General features: G+C 44.6%; 1 protein-coding gene across 5 annotated transcripts; it reads right to left on the minus strand.

Moving 5' to 3' along the window:
• Positions 1-867: 867 nt before the first annotated feature.
• Positions 868-22091, minus strand: KIF3A (kinesin family member 3A). 5 transcript variants are annotated; one of them, XM_054217384.1, is made up of 19 exons: positions 22010-22091; positions 20259-20541; positions 18534-18678; positions 18207-18291; positions 17624-17729; positions 16700-16839; positions 15599-15796; positions 15036-15210; positions 14018-14119; positions 12338-12409; positions 10565-10573; positions 8805-8961; positions 7705-7885; positions 7269-7379; positions 6357-6482; positions 5181-5234; positions 4967-5035; positions 4629-4753; positions 868-4095 (listed from the first exon to the last, which is right to left on the minus strand). In XM_054217384.1, exons 1-19 carry the CDS (start codon positions 22013-22015, stop codon positions 4047-4049), a joined length of 2193 nt encoding a protein of 730 aa, XP_054073359.1. In that variant the 5' UTR covers positions 22016-22091; the 3' UTR covers positions 868-4046. The 5 variants fall into 5 exon arrangements, with proteins under 5 accessions (XP_054073359.1, XP_054073356.1, XP_054073355.1 ...); XM_054217381.1 differs by lacking the exons at positions 10565-10573; positions 12338-12409; XM_054217380.1 differs by lacking the exons at positions 10565-10573; positions 12338-12409 and having other exon boundaries at positions 8805-8950; positions 13998-14119.
• Positions 22092-23087: the final 996 nt, after the last annotated feature.

A 23087-nucleotide genomic window follows, 5' to 3' on the forward strand; every position in this document is an offset into this window, starting at 1 on the left:
ACTCACAGGTGGTGGTTAAAGTCTCTCCAGCAGCAGGAGACCAGAGTCTTGCAGGTATTTAGGTGTCTACTGTTTTGCAACTTACTTTGGCACAGCGTGGGAGAGCACTTTGGAAAGTCCCAGGACTGTGCAGGGTTTGGTTCGTGCATTAGCTGAGTCACAGTACTCAGGGGAGCTGCAGAGTGAGCAGACCACAAAAAACCTGTTACCTACTACACGAGCAGGCTGAAACGTCTTCCAGAGGAAGAAATGCACTGCAGCGCAACACAGTTTATACAGCAAAGGAAACAGAGATGAGCATTTCCAGTCAATGCAGGAAAATTCACACCATCTGCACAAATACAGGGTGGGACAGGCTTGCTGTGTCGCACAAGGACACTTAAAGCCAGAGCAGCATGAAAGGCCTCCTTGCCACCAGCTGTACCACCCGTGAGTGCACACACGCGAGAAGAGGCAGAACAACAGCAGCACCGACTATTGCAGCAGAGGAGAAGCTGCTCTCGCAGTGCTCTGCCTCCGCTGGGCTCCCTCTTCCCCAAGGGCAGCTTGGGACAACCCCAGCAGAGGATGGGCTTGAACAAGGGGCTCACCGGCTCCTCGGGGTACATATCATCTGCATCCTGGCCTCATCCCACCAACCTTCTCCAAAGCCTTGCAAAGGGTCCTCTTTTGTTCCGCCCATCCACATTGCTCCACAGGAGCTTGTTGCCCGCTGCCCTGGGGCTTCTCCAGCGAGTGCTGTCTATCACAGAGCTACCCAGCCTGCTCCAGCTACCCTTCCCCTGCCGCACCTTCTGACCCAACTGAGTCGGAAAGATGCTGTAGTATGAAGTTATTTGAAAAACATGCACAGAGGTGGAACTAGGAATCAAGAATTTTATTTCATGGTATGAACATGCTCCAGGGACACAATACTGATATATACAGTGTAATGAATAAAGTTTAATCATAAACAAAGAATAATCAGAAATAAACAGTTAGAAAACCAATAAATAGGAAGACAAATTATACACGACGAGCAGTTTTTCCTGCGTACAGGACTGGCTAAGCAGAACTGTTGAGAAAGGTGACAGCTGGACATGTGCAGACAGTGTTAAGTCAGTGAAAGGCACTAAGGACCGTTTTCCCCTCCTCTTAAAGAAAGGATCAGGAACAAGTTAAATATGAAATAATTAATTTACACAACATCAAATAACAAAGCGTCAAAGACTTCAATGTTAAGGTCGATGTTCTGGAATGACAGGAATTTTCTAGTAGCAATATGCAAAGATGAGCACGCACAATATATTTTATGGTAATATGATTTTTGATAAATACTATAGAGCATGTACTGACCTGGGATGAGAATGGCTGTATTAAGCTCTTAAACCCACATGAATCAAACCCCTTCCACATTAAAACATGTCCTGGACCCATTAGACATTCACAGATTGTCCAGGGCTGCAGAGAGGGCCCATACGGTAACCCTGCAAGCTACTCCCCGGTTTTAAAAGAAAGTTCCCAGAACTTCAACAAAACACACCAGTTAAAAGGTAAGCTAAGCTGACAGAACATCACGACCATGATAGTGTTCCACTTAAAGTCCTCTTGGAAGAGCATATAATTTGTTCTCCAAGCCCCTGTAACAGGAGATTACAACCAGTTTCTCCAATCTGCCAATTACGAAGGTGTGCAAGCAATTATTTATTAAGTGTTTTCTCTGCCCCAAGGCTCAGTTAAATACGTAGAGTACTGTTGTTTTCAGCAGCAGGACTGTAACATTAAGTCATAAAGCATATGCCTTTATAGTTAAGTTTTAAATATTTTAAATGCAGTGTCATGTTCACAGTAGTATCTTTAAGCCACTGATGTCTGTCAGGTAAAAGACTTTTCAATAGTCTTTTTGAAAGCACAGTTCAGGAGAAACTCCCTTAAAAACAGATCACTCAACCAATCTTAGCGTAAGACATAACACAAAGGGAAATACAACAGTTATCCCAACATTATGCATCTGCTTGGACTGAGAAGTGACACAAGGCCTAAGACAAAAGAGCATTTAAGCCATTTTCAGTCTGTCTTGTTTGATGAGAAGTACGTAACACGAGATCACCCAACCCTTTCCAAGCACATTCAAAGTAAGGTCAGCTCTTCAAGGGCAAAGCCAACCACAGCTTAGATCAGACAATTCTGAGTATTTACCTCTGTAAATGCTAGGCTAGAGAAAACAAATGCCAGTTTTGTATTTGTATCTTGTATGAACTCAGGTGACAAAGCCAGATCTTGTATGAACTTAGGAGACATTCCCTCCCCGCCTCCCCAAAAAACTGAGGGCAGTATGTTGTTCTCCTAGGTCATGATCCTGAAAAACACATTTAAAAAAACAGGGAAAAGCTTACAACTCATTTAGAATAGCTCTGAATATATCTCCAGAGCAAAAGATGCCCTTACAGGACCAGTTTTAACTATTACAGATCCTGTTACAGAGTAACATCCAGTTAAGCATCACAACAGTAAGAATGGAATATCAACTTTTAACTACTCTAAGTACTTCACAAGAACATTCTGGTATTTGCAAACGTGGCTACTAGTGAGAACTCAGGACACCTAAGGAGCTGTCTTGTTCTTTCTGGCATGCCTAAGGACTCAATTTCTCTTAAGAGCAATCACAGCTTTTTAAACCTCTAGGTAACACTAAGATTAGATGAAGTTACAGCTAATTACCACCACCCCGGCATGGGAACTGTTAACGATGCCTGCAGCTGATGTGCTCCAGCATGAGTTACAAAGCACACACAAACCAAACGAGATGCATTTTCTCTGCGACACAGAAGCAATGTATTAAAGTGATATGTGTCTATTAGCAGCATAAATATCAAAGAAAATGAGCAGCCACCACAAATCAAATGGTTATCATCAGAGACCAGAATTTTTCTCCTCCCAGAGCATAGCCAGAAACCCGAGATGATGTAGTCTACACAGGAACACAAACGGCATCAGTTGTTTCAGGGGATGTTACCGTTCTAGGGAAAATCAGGCAATTCATGGCTGATTAAATACAGGAGACTCAAATCTACCCTCAGTTTAGAGCACTGGTCCAGTGCCCTGGTAGCCAGGGATGAGAAAATGGAGCCATAACGCTCACAGTCCCAAGGCTGAAGCCAAGTCCTAGCATTATAGCATTCCCCGTAAGTAATCTCCACTGTTCAGATTACAAAACAATTCACATATATTTAAAAAATTCCAGCTCAGAAGCATAAAAAGCAGCCAAAGCAATGCTGCAACACAGCCCTAAAAGGAGGGGGGGAAAAAAGCACTCTCTTTTGCCTCTGCAAAGGCCTCATTCTCCACAGTGCCAGCAGATCACACGCAAATAGGCAAAAACAAAAGCACTACTTAGACACACTTGTTTTCTGTTGCACTTAAGCAGAGTGTGGTCCCTTCCCAGAAGTCTCAGACTTTTGTAGTTTGTGTTTCCACTACCCAACTACTTTTTGTACAGCAAGACGGCAAATTAAGGGGAAAGGACTGTGTATTTGATACACACCACGATCGGGTTAATAGCCACAGTGAGGAATATTTAAATAAAAGGGTTTGATGCTCTTAATTCAAAGGTTTGCAGCAACCACATTCAAACATAGATCAGTGCAACAGAGGACACGAGTGAAAGCTGCCAGTTATGTGCAAAGCAGGGCATAAGCCAGATTTACCAGCCTTAAATTGTAGGATTTCATCAACCGTTTTGAGCTAACATGTCTAGCACTTCAACACACATCTAGAACCCTTATTTTCTATACATTTCAACAAGGAGTGCCAACAACAGTTTCCCTGCACAACACATTTAACACATGGAATTTCACAACCATCTTATATACCAGTTTAATATTATGTTAATATAACATACAATATATGGGCAACTAAGGAAAAATACATTTTTTTTTTAAATAAAGCTCCATACCAGCAAGGCATGGATTTTACAGCCATGTCAAACTGTGCCACCTCTTGAATTCCAAACTCTGGCCAAATCTTACACACTCACTGATTTTTACGGCAATTCTGACAGGTCACACCTACTGCAGCAGAGAGTCAATGACGGCTCCTGGCTTTGCCGAACGTTTTCTGTTTGGAGAGCGGAAAGGGAAAAATAACACCATACACACATCATTATGCCGTCTAGAAAGGACAGGGTCCAGCCACATTTCAAGTCAGAACTACACAGTGTTACTCTTCCACAACTATTTGTCAAAACCAACCAAACAAAAATAACCAAGAAAACCCATGCTGAAATCTCCCCCAACAGCATATTACTTTCCAGTAGTAACAGTAGATGCACTGTCAACATGTCAGATGTTGACCTCAACCACAGAACACAATAAAATAAAGCAAGAACCCAGAAGAGGAGGATGTGGCAAAAGGGCATCAGAAAAATTCCCAGACAAGTCTTTCTGGACAAGATTTTACTGCAGCAAAGAGATTTCAGCTTGGTTCTCTCACACTCAGCACCAGTAAACACTTTATACTGCGCAAAATTTTAGTATTTTGTCTTCTCGTTACGCAAGTGTTTGAAGACTTACAGTAAGTTTGCATGCACAAACCTAATCCTTCCCTTGGGTAAATCCCCCATTACATATAAATACTCCAAAGTTCTTCACCTTCTACCCGTCTTGGGCCTGGACCTTCCTTTTGAAGTCCTCGGCCTCTCCAGCTTCATCAGAGATTGCCTCAAGCTTTCTTCAGTGTAAGCTAGGTAAACGTGGGAAAGGTCCACTTCAAAGGGCTAAAGAAAACCAAACCAAAACAAAAAACCCACAAAACAAAAACATCAGAATCATTTTACACACTGATCAACAATGCTTTTGTAACACTAGATTCATTTCTTCAAAAGAAAACAAAATTGAAATAGGACAGTTTGCCCATAAATATGCAGTGGTAGGTGCAGGCAGAACTTAGACCTGCGCAATTCGATACATGATTATAGAGAGTCACTCACATCTTTTTCTTTTTTATCCAGGACAGGCGTCTGTTTCCTCATATTGTTTCCTGTATACGCAACACATTTCTTAAAGAAAGAAAGGTCTGTTAGTATAGTCTACTGTGCACAGTAAAACTGACTACAGCTTTATCGATTCACTTCTGGGCTCAAGTGAACTCCTCAGATGCTTGCGCTAACATTAGCTTGCACACGAGTCAGTCGGTTGGCTTACCAGCTGCCATTCTCCAATGTCTTCATTCCAGTGAACGTAGTTTTCAATCATTTCCTAGAAATAAATTAGAACAGTAAGAGTTATAGACTTGCACAATTTACCTTCTAGATGCATTTTCCAGAACATACATCCCTAAAGACCTGGACAAGCTGCTTAAGAACAGTGTTGACCATTCCAAGTTGTTTATCAGGACAGCCATATCATGTTCAAAACCCCCTATTTACACTCTGAAGACTACAGAAGAGAAAAATACCAATTCTAAATTGTATCCATCGGAATTCCCACTAAAGCATGGGTTTCCCATTACACCAATGTCATCAGGATAGCACACATTGTAATATGGAAAAAATGAAAGATTAAGCTTTTACATTTTCTATTAATTAGTGTGCATCATACTTAAGCTCCTCATGAATTTTCTGGATATTGGGGTCACAAAGAAAACAAGAAGTGAGAAGTTCGAAGTTCAGTGTTACTACTTTGTATTAATATCAGACATCAGAAGCACAGCTTCAAGCACAGTGGAAAAAAGGAGATTTTGAAGAGACCCAGAGCGTGGGCACGCAGTGAATACACCAGTTAAATACACAGTGAATGTGATTTAATTATTATTTTTTTTTAAACCATTAGGAAAACATGCTGTGAGAGATCTGAGATTAGTATATCCCTCTGCTTACAATCCCCAACGTATTATACACTGCTTCCCTAAAACAGATTCTGTAACTATGGAGTTGTAGCTAAAGTTATCAGAACCTCTGAGAGATACACCAAAGCCATTCTGCATTCATTATTCACATCGTTGTGCTGGTTTTGGAGCCAAAGGCACCCACTAGTTCTGATCATCTTCCAACAGAACTTCAAGCAGAAGTCCACCAGGTTACAAGAGTCATTTGACAAAAGCATCTTTTCCTATTTTAACATCATCTGGTTCCAACACTCCAAACAATGGCACAAATACTTGAATGCAACCAAGTAACACCTGCTCAGCTGAGCCACAGCAAACAAAGGCTCAGAGAAATACACACCAACTCAGCAGCCAAATGTCAATCAGTTCACTCTCAATACCTCGTGAAGGGAAAAACCAGCAACTCATTCCATTTTTTGGACAGAAATAAAGCCAGAGGGCTCAGTGTGCCATGCCTAGCACAGTCCCATGTCACAGCCTTAGGTTGTCTTTACCTGGTAGTCCTGAGGAATGAAGTTGTCTATGATAAGCATCTGAAGACGAAGCTCCCTGCTCAGCTGCCGAATATTCTCTAATAATCCTTCAATCTCTCTCTGGTGCTCCTGTTGCAGATCCGCCATCTGAAGACAAACCAGGCATTTGAGAGGCATCAGAACTAGCTTAACACATGGTAACAGCCTAAAAAAAGAACGGTCTTCTGCTTGTACAAGGTTTTTGTGAAACTAAAGCAAATTCTGGTTACAGGTACTAGAATATTTATCCCTGAAGAATAAACTCTCTGAAACGTTCCAGTTCAGAGCTGGCTGAAAATAGCATAAAGTTCTCAATTTCATAAAAACTGGCCTTCTGCCAATCCAAGCTCTGCACCAGCTAAGAGCAGATGAAGAGTGTGCAGACAAGTCACATCCCTGGCAAGATTTCAAGGAAAATCTCTGAGCCTAAAGACAAAATGCACTTTTGATGAAGCAGGAACTCTGGATACCAGCCAAAGGACACATCGATCCAGTGTGACTGAGGAAAAGACAATAAGGGCAACAGGCAGAAAGGATAGAGAGCTAAGAGCAGAGGAGTATTTGGGCTGCTGCAGAGCTGGAGACTGGGCCACCAGCAAACAACTTTTATTTTGTTTCGGAAATAACCAGTGTTTTTCCTTGAAGTTCTGGATATCTCAGGGTCTTGCACATACCCCCTCTCAGTTTGGCTTGGGGAGAAGCTCTACAACCTGCCCCTGTGACGCTCTGACACCAGACTTAACTAGGTCTTTTTGAATTACATGAGCCAAATGGACAGCACAGAAAGACATTTCTAAGCATACAGCACTCTTTCCAGCATTACTAAGTCGATGGCTTACCCTTCCCAGCTACAGTCCCTCCCATGATCACAGGCTGAGTGCTTCAGACACTAACCTCTGATTTTGCAGCCATGAGCATGGTCCAAACTTTCTTCAGCTTTTTGGTTTTCCCCTGGGCTTCTTCCTGGAGGCTGGTGTACTTCTCCTCGATGTCCAAGCGTTCTTGCTATGTGCAACAATTAGCACAGACATCCACACATTAACATAATCAAAGAAACTATCTGCAATAGTATGAACAAGAGGAGAAACTACTTGAATGAAACAAAGCATTTGCCAAGGGCACAGAGACCTGGCTTAGCCAGGCTGGTTCAGACCCCCAGCGACTGCACTGCCCTACAGCTGAGCACTGCAACGTGTGGCCTCCAAAGCTGTTAGTTTCTGCCATGCTTTCAGAGTAGAGCCACATTTTATCCACATGAGCAATGCCAAGGCACACAACATGGTGTGTCCTGCCATTGCTGTTTTCAGACAGCTACAGCATATAACCCCACCTCCTTCTCCTCAAGCTCCTTGCGAAGCTGTTCTGCTCTCTTCCTTCGTTCTTCCAGTTCCATATTTGATTCTTCTAGCAGCTTCTCTTGCTCCTCTGCTTTTGCCAACAAGTCCACTCCTCCCACAATCACCTTTTTCTCCAACGCAGACAGTTTCTCCAACAGGGACTGGTGCTCTTGTCTAGAGAGACAGGTAAGTGTAAAACTTTTATCCCACAGTGCTCACAAGGCAGCAGGTCTAGCTCAGTTTTACAGCCCAGACAGTATTCACAGGGCTGGAAAAACTTGTCCTGCTGCCAAGGGTTTAAGTGGGGGTGAGGCAGTGCAAGTGAATGCAGGGAGTTCCCTGAGCTCTAGCTCCCATCGCTGTCTCACAAGCAAAACCAGGTCAGCAGAGAAGTCTCTCCTGCTGGAAGTCCCCTCTGTGAGGGGTGGCAAGGCACCAGCGGTATTACCAGGCTACCCACGGTACCCCATCCCCAAGGGCCCTGACAGCACAGCAATGCCCAGAGGCAGCTACAGAAATGGAAATGAGCAAACAGATATCAAGGCAGAGCAGCTGAGATGCAAACCAGGAACGCTGGCTGCTGTTGGAGAGGCATCTGACAGCAGGATTGTCCTATCTGCGTGGGCCAGTGCAATCTCAGCAGCTTCTCAGCTCCAGAGTGGAGAACCCCTACACCCAAAATGACATGCTCATGACAGTGTGCTGCAGGAAACCTGGCTTGCTGCACAGCTATTGCCCACTGACCAAGAAGTACAACAGTACTGCTGCTCTTCACAGGTCTCCAGGCTTTGGAGGATTCATTTATGTTTCTAGGCTATCTTGGACAACTAGATAAAGTTAAGAGAAGAAGGAAGTGATAAAAGGATAAAGTTTGTCTTTTCCATCTGCTCCAAACTCTGAAAGCAGAGTAAGCTTCTCTTTCACTTTGATAATAGCAAGAGCTGGTGTTCAGTTTATACAAAGTTTGACAGGCACCTCACCATGTATCTCCAGATGCCCATAACTGAGTTAAGGAAGGAACTGATTATAATCACAATCATAACTGATTAAGGAAGGAAAAACCCATACATACTGCTCAGAGCAGGGTACTCACTGAGCTTTAAGCAAGTCTTTTTCTCTCTTCTCCAGTTCAGCTCTGGCTTTATTTCTTTCTTCTTCTTCCATATCAAGCTTAGTTTCAAGAGCTTTTCTCTCCTCTTCAATCTTCGCTTGCATCTCTACCATCTTATCAGGTGAAACCTTCTTTTTGACTTTGGAAGAGATTGGGAAAACAAATCAGTTCACAGAAAAATAAGACAGCCTCTGTATCAGAGTATTTTTTCCAAGTTCAGATTCAATACTTGCATTTAACAAAAATTAAAGTTAACTAGATGTCAGCTCCAAACTGGGCACGACTCAATCTTTCAAATCCCATTTTAACATTGACCAGTTGTCACCAGTTCCTACAGAAAAGGAATGCTATATAACCAACACTATAACATAATGCCCCCGAAATAGAAAACAGTCGGAGAAGGAACACTGCCTAAAGAGAAGTCTGAGCTGGAAACTCAGATGTTGTAACTATGCAGATTAAGCCAAATGAAGGACAACAGAAGACCGCCTTGATCTACAGCAACAAGAGCTAAACTACCAGGAGTTACATACTCAAATTTCACATTAGCATCCCCACAAAACCCCTCGTTCACTGCCCTCCTTATGGGCTTACCTATTGCAAAGTCAGCATGTAGCTATTTTAAGAACACACTACTACGAAAATACAGACTAGGGAAATTCAGAACAGCCCTATGAAAAACAGGCACTTAAAGGAACTTTTTGATGGTACCCCATCTATGTAAAAAGTGACAACCCACAGATTCAAAAGTCCTGATGTTTGCTGTGGCTTATCAACTGTGTCTTTACAACATAACTACAGCAAACCAGGTACGTTTCATTGAGGGTTACAAAGGAAGTGGCCAGAGCAACTCATTGAACTTGGCCTGAAGGGTTGGTCCCAAACACCTGTGATTTTGAAACAAAGTGTAAGGTTGCTGCTCTTGGAAGTCACTCCACCAGTCTTGAGCTAATTTTCATCGTAATCCCAAGGTGCCCAAGGCAGATGAATACAGACATCCTTGGGTGTCCTTTGAGTAAGCCAGAACACAGCCTACGTGCATTTCCTCAAATCCACAAGTCTCACAAAAGTCCTAAATGTCCCTTTATTCACTACAAGTGAATCTTTTTTTTTTGTTTTGCTCTTCTCCACACACGAAAAAAAAAATCTCCCATAGAATCCAGATGCCTAGAAACTAACAGAAGCCATAGACTGTAAAGGGACTGTTTTTCACAGTGACATAATGCATATAGTCAGAATTTGCTCAAGGAAGTAGTTCAGTAAAAGGCTCCCCTTCCCACCACTCTTTGTGGCATTCAGCTTTATTTATATACATATATGACCTCGAGCAGACAGACAAAGTGCACTGTATTTGCAAACATGCATGCACATATGCGCATACCTGTATACGTTTGTTCACACACACAAGAATTAGTTTTGCAGCAACGTAAGGACTTCATTGTTACAGCAAACAATGCCTTAGTTTCCATCTGCTAAACTTTGGAATCAGATAATAAGCACTTATTTCTGGATTTGTGGTGGAAAAATCTCTCTTTCTAATTAGTCTGAGCAAGAAGCTTTCTGAAAGTGCTATACAGAGCTCAGCTTATAAAAAGAGATAAGCCAGATAAAGGCTTCTTACTGTTAGCACACAGCCCTTATATGCTAAATTTGGAAGAAAAAGATGAACTAAACCAAGTTTTAAAACCCTTTCACAAGCTCTGCAATTGTATTCTAAGGAGATGGAAATCAATTACACCAACCTGCTTGATCTTGCATTAACAGGAAGTAGAAAGCAAATCACAGAGAGGCGGCATATGCATAAAAAGGGGAGGAAAGAAAATGTATTATTGCTTTGATCATTTTGGACAAAGATCATTTGTATCAGAACAAACAATTTCATATGCACGTTTCTAGAGTAGAAAACACAGGATAATCATCACTAAAAAACTCCATTACAGCAAATATTAATGCATCATGATTTTATGCTAAAGCAGAGAAAGTTCTGTACTTCAGAGTGCTTTGCATAACCAGGATAATCTTCAGCTCACTCTTGCATTCTTCTGCCCATTCAATGCAATGCAGAATCTAAACATAACATTACAAGCCTGCCGCAAAGATCATGCCCTAAGAAACAATTAAAGAGAGTAGATTTCTTCTTAAGAAACTTAATGCTTCCCCCCCACCCACCCAAGACAGCCAATTCTGCTATACTACCTGTAAAATATTAGCATACGGAAGACTTGTTCTAAGTTTTAATCAAGTTTCCAAGCCAATTCTTTGCAAGATACATGACAGTTACACATAGGGAGTCTCAACACAAGATTTCTCCATTTAATTACACAGGGTATTAGTAGGTTAATTTGCAGTAACTGATGCTTCCATAGAGGTATATAGCCAGTTTCGGTTATTCAAGCAAGAGCAGCAAAAAAGGCAGGACAGGAAAGGGATAATGAAAGACACCACATGCAAAAGCATCACGCTTGAGGACAGTTAATATCCCAAACCACATAGAGCCACACTTATCCTAATCACCAAAAGACCAGTGCAACTTCCACAACAGAGCTGTCTCCAAACTTGCAGGAGATGGACTCATCCACCCACTGCCACATCAGCAGTTTGCTATTAACTGTCCTCATCCAAATAAAATACTCAGGTTTCAAGCAAGTTTTGAAAGAGCAAGTTTGAAGCAAGTAGGTTCCAAGCCTACCATCACGAGACCAACCAAAGGGCTCCCTTAGGTTGTGATCCTTCTTAACCTGCTACCACACTTTCTCTGATCTGATGCTTTCCACTAACATAACTAGTCTAAGTGCAATTCAGCTATACAGCAATACTCTGCAGACTCTCTCCACACAGAATGGAGAGCAGGCTGCATCTATACAGGATAACCACAACAGTGGGTGAAGTCCCTACAAGCCAAGTCCTGAGATATGATTTATTTCTGTAGGGTTTTTAAAGGCCCAGAGCCCTCTCTCTGACCAGGAGCAGACCAGAGTTTCCTCACTGCTAGACTAAAATCTAGATCCCTTACTCCTCCTGAACTAAGTCCCATAGTGATCAAAAACTTAATGTCATGGGGCAGTTAAACCCCAACCACCACTGAGGATTTTTTTCTTAAGTACCTGCCAAAATAAAGCCAATCAACAAAGTATTACCATCTTTTCTTTGCAAGTATAAACCTTGTATTGTTTGATTGCTGACTGCTCCATTCATTTTCTCCAAAACTAATTATGAGAAGGCAGAGTCCAATATAACAAAGCACAACCCATTTCAGCTGTCTAACTGTTACTATTACTTTAACAGTAATATTACCTATTACTTCTTAATTCTCTCTCACACATCCAGCTAACAACGTGCACATTGAACAACTGTTTCAAGCGTGGAAGCAGCAAAGGAAAGGCATGCTTTAGCACAGTTAAAAGTTCAGGTTTATCTTTCCAACAGACATAGCAGGGAAGAGTGCAGCATTGCAAAATGGAGTGTGCAGATTATGGAAAGGCCAAAGCTTAAAGGACTTAAGAGCTCCCACTCACTAGTGAAGGACTTATCCAGAGGTTTCTCTATGACAGAGCATGTGGAGTCTGAACTACTGCTGCTGCTACTGCCTGGAAAACAGAAATGCGTCCCACAGAAAAACCCAGAGAGGAAGAAACATGCAGATGGGAAGTTAGTTCTAAAGGAAAGAAACCCAGAAGGGCCAGCAACCTAGTTCAAAAGGGCACAAGTTCCCATTAGGAAGCATTTACTAGGATCCCTCCCAGACTCAGCCTGCAAAGCCACCATTTCCCAGCACAAAACAGCATGCTCAGAAAGATACTTCAGTTAAAACCCATCTTAACCAGCCTACAGCTTAAACCAACATGCCAAGGCAGCTTCCATTTCAAGCAACAGCACAGAAAACCAGATCATAGTGGAGAAGGCTGTGGATATCTGCAGTAGCAGAGGATTCAGTGACCAGGAGTCCTTTCCAGTCTTATGTACATGGCAATGTACACTTTTCCCTCTGCAAGGCAGAATCAGCTTGCACAGGGACAGTTACTGTGCTTACTCCTGCTGAGCAGCACCCTCACTTAGGGAACTTAGAGTAGCTTGTCTGGAAGTTGAGAAAGTCACAGTTATTTGCCCTCTACTCCTTTCAAGCAGCATTTTGAAGGTGGTCTCCTCTTGGTAGGAGATTTGGGCAGGACTTGGTTCTTGATGGAGACAGTTGTCAACCTTTTTGCTTCTAGAAATTACCAAAAGGTGAAAAATGAAGTAAACGCTGTTATGACTATCATCAAAGGCATGACAAAGGTAATTTATGACTCTATTTGGACAGATACCAAAATGAAGAGAGTGTATCTAAAGCAAGAATTCTTTAACAGGAATTTTTAAACAAATGTGGGTGCTTCAGGACAAGAAGACAATTTGAACGTCAAAATTAGTTTACTAGAGAAGCTGAAGTTGAGGTGTAGCACTGGGTTTGACTTCCCTACTCCCAGCGAAGAAATATCAGGGAGGCTCTAGGGGCAAAGCAAGCTCCTTGGAAGCCACAGCATCCCATGGTACACAGTGACCTGCAGTTCTAGGTTCAGCAACATCCCCTGGGGGTTAGATGTTATGCAGAAGCTTAAACACTGGTGTAGGATAAAGCAAACTTCACTATGGGATTTCCACAGTGCTCCCAAATGAGGGATGGGCAGCTCCCATTCAGCTTTTCAGCTTGCACATAGACACCCAAAAGTCAAGTTTTTCCTCTATCAACATCAACCAGAAGAGTCAGTTACTGAACATCCATAAGACAGATGAATCCTTTGCCTAAAGCACAGCCAGAATTCCCCTCCAACCATTCCCATTGTTATAAAAAACACATCTGCCTACCATTGATCTTTGGTGCCTTCTTCCTCCCACCTCTGTGAGCAGGGGAAGTTCCACAACACCAGTCACAAGCCAAACACAGCCACCTTGCGGCAACCAGGGAGCCACCACAAAAGAAGATGTTACCACAAGCACAGCTACCCAAGTGGAAGCAGATACTACACACGTTCAGAGCTGTCCATCTACAGAGATGGCACCAAACAGCTTCGTTTCTAAGAGAGGCATGATAATTGCAGCGGCAGTAGGGCAGCTCTACACCTCCACTTTTCCCCTACCTGGCTCTGGCTACAGTTTCTGACACCAGCTCCTGGATAAGAGGAGACTGGTGGCACTGACAGGAGTCTCTACTGCCTTACCCCGCCGTTTCTTCCGCTTCTCCCCATCCTCTCCAATCTCCCCATCCTCATCTTCATCCTCCTCTTCAGAATCACTGGTCTCAGAACCAGATATCTCTTCCCCTAGAACAGAATAGTATGGGGGTTTTTATGCATTTTCTTTTACCTCATATCAGCTTGTTACTGTGACAGCAGCATTCATCCAAATCCACCAGTGTTCAACTGCAGCTGATGAGCACCTGCAGAAGTCATTAACTGTTGAGCAGACAGACAGCTTGCCATGTCTCAGAAAATTTAAGGAAAATCAAGAAAAACAATTTAATGCTGTGAGGTCAGTGTATATATGTTAAAGCTAAATTGGATGCTTTTCATGGGAAATAAAGCATCAAGCTACAAAGTTTTCATAGCAGGATCTCCCCATACCTTCTCTCCCAAACAGAAAGTCATCTTGGACTGACTGCTACAGCTGTTCTGTGCTGTGAGCATCCCTCTGGGGAGAGATGTTATGCCGAGGTCACTGTTTAGGAAGCACCCCTCTGGCAGGGTCCTTCAATGTTAATGGACAAATAGTGTCACAAGGCCATGAAGTTACAGGGCTTAAAGAAGTTTCTTCTTTCCTTATACATTGTTTGAAAGTCAGCTCCAGTTAAATTTGGTTCATGTTTCTCCCAAAAAATGCATCCATCAAACAGTGAAAATATTTCCTTTTGTTATGGTACATTTTAATTCCCTACACCATGCCCAGCTGTGCCCAGAGGCCTCCTGCTCAGCAGGTGAGGCTGGGCACACCAGCACAGCCCAGAAGCCATCACTTATCCGAGTGCCAACTGCCACCTAGAGGACAATGCCACACTGCCGGGCCACCACGAGCACCCTGCTGCCCTCAGGACACAGCTCCTGGAACAGAGCAGGGCAAACAAAGCCAGGAAATTCACTTGCACCAGCTACCAAACTCGTGTGACAACTTCAAATAGCAAAGAATGTTCACACTCAAACAGAATAAGCATTGGTACAGAGAGAGGAGGAAGGGGAATCTCACCTTCTTCCAGCTTTTTCTTAAGCTCTTCAATTTCTTTTTGAAACTGGCGGAGCAAAGCATCTTTGGGATCTTCATTAATCCTGGCCTTGTTCTTTATGTTCTTGGCTCGGTTTGCATACCTCAGAGTGCTGATAGTCTCATCGTAGTTGTAGTCTGCCGGTCCAATGTTTGCACACTGACACACAGAAGACTGAGTTACTGGGGGACAGTGTCAGAGCCCAGAACAAATAATTTCAGGGACCTATACCCAGCTCTGCCGATCTCACACTGCTACTCTTTCCCAAGCTTTCCTGCTGCTTCTACACCAAAGCTGCTTTTGTCTACCCAAGCACAGCTTTTACTTGATTTTATGCACGTGTGTACATTTGCGCTGTGTTTAGAACCTCATCTCTACAGAGGCAGAGAGAAAAGATAGAAAAAAAAAATCACATTAAAAGTTCTGATCTGCAAACAGCTCTGAAATAAAGAGGTAAATGCCAGGCTGTTCTCATGGCAAAGTCACTATGCTAGCTCTGTAAAAATGCAGCTCGATAGCTGGCACTGGAAAAGTCATCTCAGCTTACCATCATGGTTTTGGAGTTGCCCCCCAGAGAATCCTGAAGGAGACGTGTAAGTTTGGAGTTACGGTAGGGCACATGAGTGCTCTTGCCATCCACCAGCGCAGAGATAACGTTCCCCAGTGTGGAAAGAGAGAGGTTGATCTTAGTAGCTTCCTTCAGTCGCTGCCCTGTGGCTCCAGTTTTCGCCTGTCTTTCAGAACCCTGGAAAGGGAACAAGAAGCAGCAAGAGTTACAACGGATCCTCTAATACCTCACCCTCCTCCAAATAGGATCAACTACATGCCAGTAGCCATGGCACTAACCTCATCCATCACCAGAGAATCTGGCTAAGTACATCAGACATTGTTAAAGAGACAAGTCAAACAAGTCTTAACTGATAATGTAGCTGTGAAAACAGACATTTTGTTCCCATGAACAAAAATGTTACAAGAAGCAAGTCAAGCAGTCACAGGGCGCCTCAGCTGGAGCTGCTAAGTACCATCTCCAGCCTTTTCTATCAGCAGATCAAGGGAGAAAAGCAACACTGCAATTATTTTAAAGAGTTTCATAGAGTAACCTAAACATACATCATGTAAATAAAGTTAACCTGCAGACACTGAATCCCTTTAGTCTCCCCTTGCCTGCATCTTCTCCAAGGAAAGATACTCCAGTGTAAAGTCTGGGCTAAAGACACATTTTACCAGCACAATTACATTGGTTCAAAGTGAGCAACAGAGGGAGGGAACTTGAAAGTGATGAACTGCATGGTCACAACCCCCTAAAAAAAAAAAACAACCAAAAAAACCCCAACACCACAAGAACTCTTGCAAAGACCCAATTCTGCTATCCGGAGAGCTCCTTCCAATGTCGTTTATCCATTTAATGATTTATTTATAGAAGCAAGAGAGCCCTTATACTGGGACAGTATAGCTACTCTAAAGACTCTTCCTGGTACATCTCTGATTTCAGGCCCCAAGTGAATACTTCCTAGAAGACAAGTGTGAAACAGAAGTCCAAGCTTTAGCTGTGAAACAAGGGACATGACCTTTACTGTGCCTTCAACAGTGCATACATAAGCAGCAATGCCCACCACGTGTTACGGCAGACCTGGCCAGTCCTACTTACAGCAAGATCAACAAGATGCAGTTTGCCCATGCGCACGTGCATGTTTCCATCAACCCCCTTCTCACTGCACTCAATAGTGATAGTGAAGATGGCGTGCGAACGGGAGCTGTGCTCATTCATATTTGTGGCACCAACAGAACCTTTTAATAGAGAGAAAAAGCAATGTTGTCTTCAGAATTAATCACATGCTCCTGTAACACCATTCCTGCTCTCAAAGGAGACTTATCCCCACCTCTTTACCCAACCCTGTTTTTCAGAAGATGGAAAAGGGATGCTCAGATTCAGCAGCAAACTGTATTCTTGAGCGCTGAAGTTGCAGCACTTTTCCAATCTGGCTGCAGCAGAAGTGTTACAGCCTGCTTTATGTCTAAGTGAACCACAGACTCCCATCCCAAGAGCAACAGTAGTTCTCATCTGTTTCTTTAAGGCTACAAAGATCAGTAGCCTAAGGCATTCACAGCTGATCCCTGAAACCAGCTGTATTTTGAGAAATAAGAACGCAGCAATCCATGCTAAGAGCAACAGCAGTCAGAACTTTAGATCATAAAAGATCTGAGCTTAACTACGAAGCCTTCCAGAAAACATAAACCACTTCCCACTCACAGCACAGCACTAATTGTTGCTCATCCTGATGAGAACTGAAGAGGGGAAAAGGACCAAGACACACAGTAGTAGTTCTGACAATGCTGACTGCCCTCTTTGCATCCTCCCCTTTGTTGTTTCCAGCACTGGCCGATGTGGCAGGCACAGCCACCTTTACCTGCCCCTGCACAAAAGGGGCTTGCAAGGAGATATCCTTTTTGCTCTGCTCAGCTGAACAGTCTTTCTCTTTCCAGCATTAGGACTAGGATCGCTTACTGTGGTCTCATAACCAGACCTTCGTTCTGTCTGAGCTATAAACCTGCCCACAGCAAGGCTACGTACGGTTCTTGTGGCCCAGAGTCATGATTCTGTCCATATCATCTGCATTGTTTACGACATAAGCTGAAAGGTCTTTGATATAAACTCCCACATCAGGTCTCTCTTTAACCTAAGAGAGAAACAGTTTAGACTGAACATTCTTAGGAGATCCCCGATAGCAAATTTCAGTGGTACTGTGATAGTACAGTGATTTACTCCTCCAGGTTCTTTTGCACATTAAACACTCCAGCTGCTCTGATTCTGAACGTTAAGGAATCAAGACTCATGCAGGACAATATTCTACTGGTTTCCCCTGGTGGCAGATATCTCAGTCTCCAATTCCTAGAAAGACTGCCGAGGGGCCTTTGGGGTAGAATTGCAGGCACGAAACTGACTCAGATGGAACAGCCAGCTTCTCACTACGCAACTGATTAAGTGGAAAGGATTCAGAGAAGTCAGTAGTGCTACCCAGCTACTGCATCTTAACGGAAACAGTACATGTGCTGAGCAGCCCAACCTCCCACTTCCCTTCAAGTGCTTCTCTGGTCTTTAAAATAAAATATTGCTCACTGATTTAAAACAATCACATTCAGGACAGCAGGCTCACCTCTAATCTCTGTGTCTGGTCTTTTCCTAGCAGATCCCGCACTTCTTCATTGTAAATTTCCAAGTAAGACACACGAACTAAAAACCTGAGGACAAACAGTTGGGTAGCTTTCTTAGCAAGATACTTGTTCAAGTCCAACACACACAATGACAGATTGCAATGAAAATGTAGTGATATGCAAACACAATTGTGCCCAATCAAGTACCACCTAAGCAGGAATACTTTCAGCAAGGGCCAGAGGTACCATTTCAGTCACCATTGTCAGGGTCAGGCTCCTACTACAGATGGACACACAAAAGACAGAAGCACTGAAGAGAAACTGTTTACCTTGTATCCCCCTCTGCCTTGGCAATGTGACCAAATATATGGGCAAAGGAATTGGGAATGATGCCTCTAAGCTCAGGAACTGCTCGGACCCCTTCCATAGTGAAAGTTTTGCCTGTTCCAGTTTGCCCGTATGCAAAAATAGTACCTGAAGGATAAGAAAATATATGAATAAACTCTAAGAAGTTGCTAACTACAGTTTTACTTCATCCCTTCTTAACCTGAGAGCACTAAACACCTCTATTTTTAGAGATTTGAAATTTTCCACCCACTCCAGTAGATACCAAGGCTAGGAGTGACGGAAGTGCTGGACAACCACAGTGAATACAGTTGAGCCACTGTTTTATCCAGCCTGCAAGATACCTAAGAAAAAGTCAGCTTGTTTTAACTGCACAGAGTGATTAAAGTATGAAATGCTAGTACACTTAGGTCTCACACACAAATAATTAAGGCAAGCCCAATTAATAACATAGTCAATTAGAGGAAGATGATTATAAACCAACTGCAAAACCAATTATTGATAGCGCTAAGCCACAGCAGAAACGGCATGAGGCTTCTACAACACAGGCCACAGCACAAGCCCAGTTCGGAACCTGCAGAGTCAGCTACAATTTAGACTAAGTAATCAGCCTGCACAGAAAGACATCCAGAGAATTTACTGAGATCCCAGACTCTGGTACCCCAGAAATATACCGGTTCTTAAGTTTAGCCTAGCACTGCTGAAAACTCCTATTTTCCTTGTCAAGCCACTGACATTACAGTTTGGAAAAAGCTGAATAGAATATTTCAGTTGGAAGTGACCTAAAATGATCACGTAGTCCAATTGCCTGACCAAAAGTTAAAGCATGTTGTTAAGGGCATTGTCCAAATGCCTCTTAACACTGACATACTTGGGGCACCAACCACCTCTCCAGGAAGCCTGTTCCAGTGTTTGGCCACCCTCTTGGTATAGAAATGCTTCCTCATGTCCAGTCTAAACCTCCCCTGGTACAGCTTTGAACTATTAATTTCCGAACCATGAATGTTCATCAGCTGAAACCTGGGTGCGTTAGCACAAGAGCTTATTAGGCATTTTACAAACCTCTAAGAACTTTGTAATCTGTTGTTGTTTATAGCATACTGTTATGGAAAGCAGTAATTTGCTTCCTTACTAGTATCTGCTTTCCTTTACAAAATACATTTACATGCATAACAGACACACACACAAATCATGGTCATACTCTTCCCAGCTGTGGGAAGCAACAGATTATCTGTGGAGCAGGGCAGATGTGTTTAACTAGTCATCTTAGTTTAAAACAGCAAAGTTTAGCAGAGGATATGCAGCAGTTATATGCACAAGTCTGGTATGCATACCTAGTTACTGCAGGACCGTGGCAGCTGCCTGGTTACTGAAATTGTATAGTGAAGAGCCGCTGAGAATTCTGATAATGAGATAAAGCGTATATCTTTTGCAAACAGAAGATACAGAATAAAAACATCCAGCTGACTGACCTCAGCTGAGTCTTGTTCATCACTGATCTCCCACTGCTAATGATCATACTAGGTACAACCACTAAGTACTCAGAACAGCAAGTACCTTCAGGCTATTTTAAGTTAGAGGCCACAACAGAAACAATACAGGGCTACAGCCCTCAAAAGGTGAAACTCCTTTCAATAAGATCAGCAGGAACTCCACCAACACAAAGATTAGGAGATGGGATCCTTGACTTAAAAGAACAAGGGACTTACCATTGTAGCCTTCTAGGACAGAATCAATAATAGGTCTTGCAGTTAAATTATAGACATCCAGCTGTTTACTCTCTGGTCCAAACACTGTGTCAAATGTAAACGTCTTGGGAGGCTCATTGGAAGAGTCTGTTTTATGAACAGTTATTGTTCCTCTCATTTCGTCTACGTTGACTGCCATTTTGTAGCCCGTAGCTTTCTCTCGGTCATTAAGAGGCCGGCACCTAACAACAACCTTGACATTATCACAGCTTTCTGGCTTGTCCAGCTTCTCAGGCTTGTTGATCTATAATTATTGAAAAAGAAAAAAAAAATCACACAGGCTGTAATACTACTGTTAACACACCTGTGTGTTTAAGCACAAACACTGTTCAATCAACTCAAGTAGATGCATACATCTCCATAGGATCGTGAACTTGAGGACTTAAAACCAGAACTGGTTTATAATTAAAGCTGAGAGAATAACATACACTTACTTAGTCAATACAATCTTCTTCTGTTTGCTACCTCAGAATCTGATTGAGTAAAGCTGGAGAATTTCACATTCAAGATCATCTGTGAATTTCTTCAGGAAACAACTTAATGCTTGCAAATAACCTGTAAGCAGTTTGCTACAAGTAGGTGCAGCCGTGCCATTCTTTTGAACTACCACTGACCATGCTCTCACTGGAGCACACAAGTCTCACACCTTACAGATGACATAAGCAGAAACCAGTGAGCACTGGCTGAAGGAAATTCATTTAAGTAACAAGCTGTACTTGATGAATTTTAAGTTCAATAATTTAGAAAATTCAAATGCTGTACTGTAAATCCTCACAAACCTTTTCTTTCACAAAGTAGTTAAATACAAATTTTGAAGCACCACTGATTAATCTGATGTCATATGCTTCTCCTGATTAAAGAGGTCTAAAACCCATTTGATCCAGTAAAGTCTAAGACACAATCCTTGGTGACAGGTACTGTAGCTGAGCAGCTATCTTGGATGTCAACAAGAAACAAACCCCGTTTCCAAGCACCGCTCCCACCAGCTGCACAGATTCCTCTCAGGCCCCAGCAGAAGCCAGGAACAGCTTCTGCTGCCCTGTGAGAGCAGAGGGCTGCCCAGTCTCACCTCAGCGGGGGGAAGACCCTGCAGCCCCATTCCACCACGACAGGTACTAGAGAATTTCTGAAATCAGCTACAGAATTAGCAAGTCCGATGAACCACACGCTACCCCTCCATCGCGCTGTCACCCGCAGCCTCCCAGAAGCACGCAGGCCGAGGAAGGCCGCCCGAGCCAGACAAGGCTCTGAAGGGGCTGACAAGGCTCTTCAGCCCGGCGAGACACCCCCGCTCCTCCCACCCGCCGCTTCTCCGGTCGGGGGGGAGGCCGTTTGCCGGCGCACCGTCCCCGGGGACTCGGGAGCGGAAGCCAGACCCTGCCGTGAGGCGAGGCCAGCCTTAGCCCCTCATCGCCAAGGGGTGGCCCCCCCCGGGGGACTCTCGCCACCCGCAGCCCTTCGCCGCACCGGCCCCGCTCAGCCTGACAGATCGGCACGCGCCGCCCGCCATCTCTCACCCCACCGCGCAGGCAGCCGCGGGGCCTGCGAACCCAAACCCCTGCCTCCCCCCGCCCCACCCCACCCCACCCCCCCCCGCGGCTCCTGTCAGACACGGCCCGAAGAACGGGACAGCACCAGGGCCGGTCACACCGCGCCCCCGGAGCCCAGCGGGGTCTGGCCCCTCCGGAGTCCGCCATGGCGGCGGAGCTCACCGGCATGGCGGCGGCGCGCGGGCAGGGAGCGGCGCCGGGCGCGAGTCAGCCGCCGAGCGGCACAGCGGAACAATAACAGCACCGCGCCTGCGCCCGCCCCCAGAGCCCGCCCCCCTCCACGGCCTTCAGCCAATCCCCGCGCGCTGCGGAGGCCGCGTAGCCAATAGGTGACGAGGAAAGGAGGGGCCCGGCCTGCCCCGCGCGGCCATAGGTACAAGGCCTCAGCCAATGAGAGGGGCGGGCGGGGCGTCGCCATGGGAACGGCGGGGCCGCAGGGCGGGGCGCCGCCGGTGTCACTGCGGTTCGACGGCGGAGGCCTGGCCCGGTGGGCCCGGGGCTCCGGCACAGGGCTGCGGGGGGGCGCCGGTTTAGGCCTGACGAGGCTCCGGGACTGACAGGCCTCCGTGGGGCTGACAAGGCTCTGGCGGGTCTGACAGGGCTCTGGATCTGACGAGGTTCTGAGGGGGCTGACAGGGCTTTGGGGCTCTGAGAGGGCTTCAGGGGATCTGACAGGGCTCCAGAGCTGACAGGGCTCCAGAGGCTCTGACAGAGGTCCAGTGGGTCTGACGGGGCTCCAGAGACTCTCACGGGACTCCGGGGGCTCTGACAGGGTTCTGGGGCTCTGGCAGTGCTGCTCCAGAGCCGACCAGGCTGCAGCCCCAGCCTGCTTTCCACACAGGCAGAAAATCCATCTCCTTCTTTTCCTGGCCCCTGATCAGTGTCTCATGTCCCTCCCTGGCATTTCTGCACACCCAGATCCTGGCAAGTGTTTGCAAATCCTGCACACCTGAGTCACTGCCTTTGCTCTGGACACCGAGGCCCGCGATCCCAGAGCAAGGCCAAGAATAACCAGCAGTGAGCATCAAGCACAGAAACAAACTGAGAGCTATAAGTCAGTTGTGCCATATTTTTGCCAGAGGGCTGTAGGTGAGAGCAGGAATGTGGACAGGATTGATATGGGACTTTCAGAAGTGTTTCTGATCTCCCCCACCACACTCTCTGGTGTATCACAGGGCTGGGAACATGCCGGTAATGACAGGATGGGGCCATTCCCTCACACCCAGCTGAGCGTCTCCAG

The sequence above is a fragment of the Rissa tridactyla genome, chromosome 11 (assembly GCF_028500815.1).
Source record: "Rissa tridactyla isolate bRisTri1 chromosome 11, bRisTri1.patW.cur.20221130, whole genome shotgun sequence".
In the NCBI taxonomy this organism is placed as follows: Eukaryota; Metazoa; Chordata; class Aves; order Charadriiformes; family Laridae; genus Rissa; species Rissa tridactyla.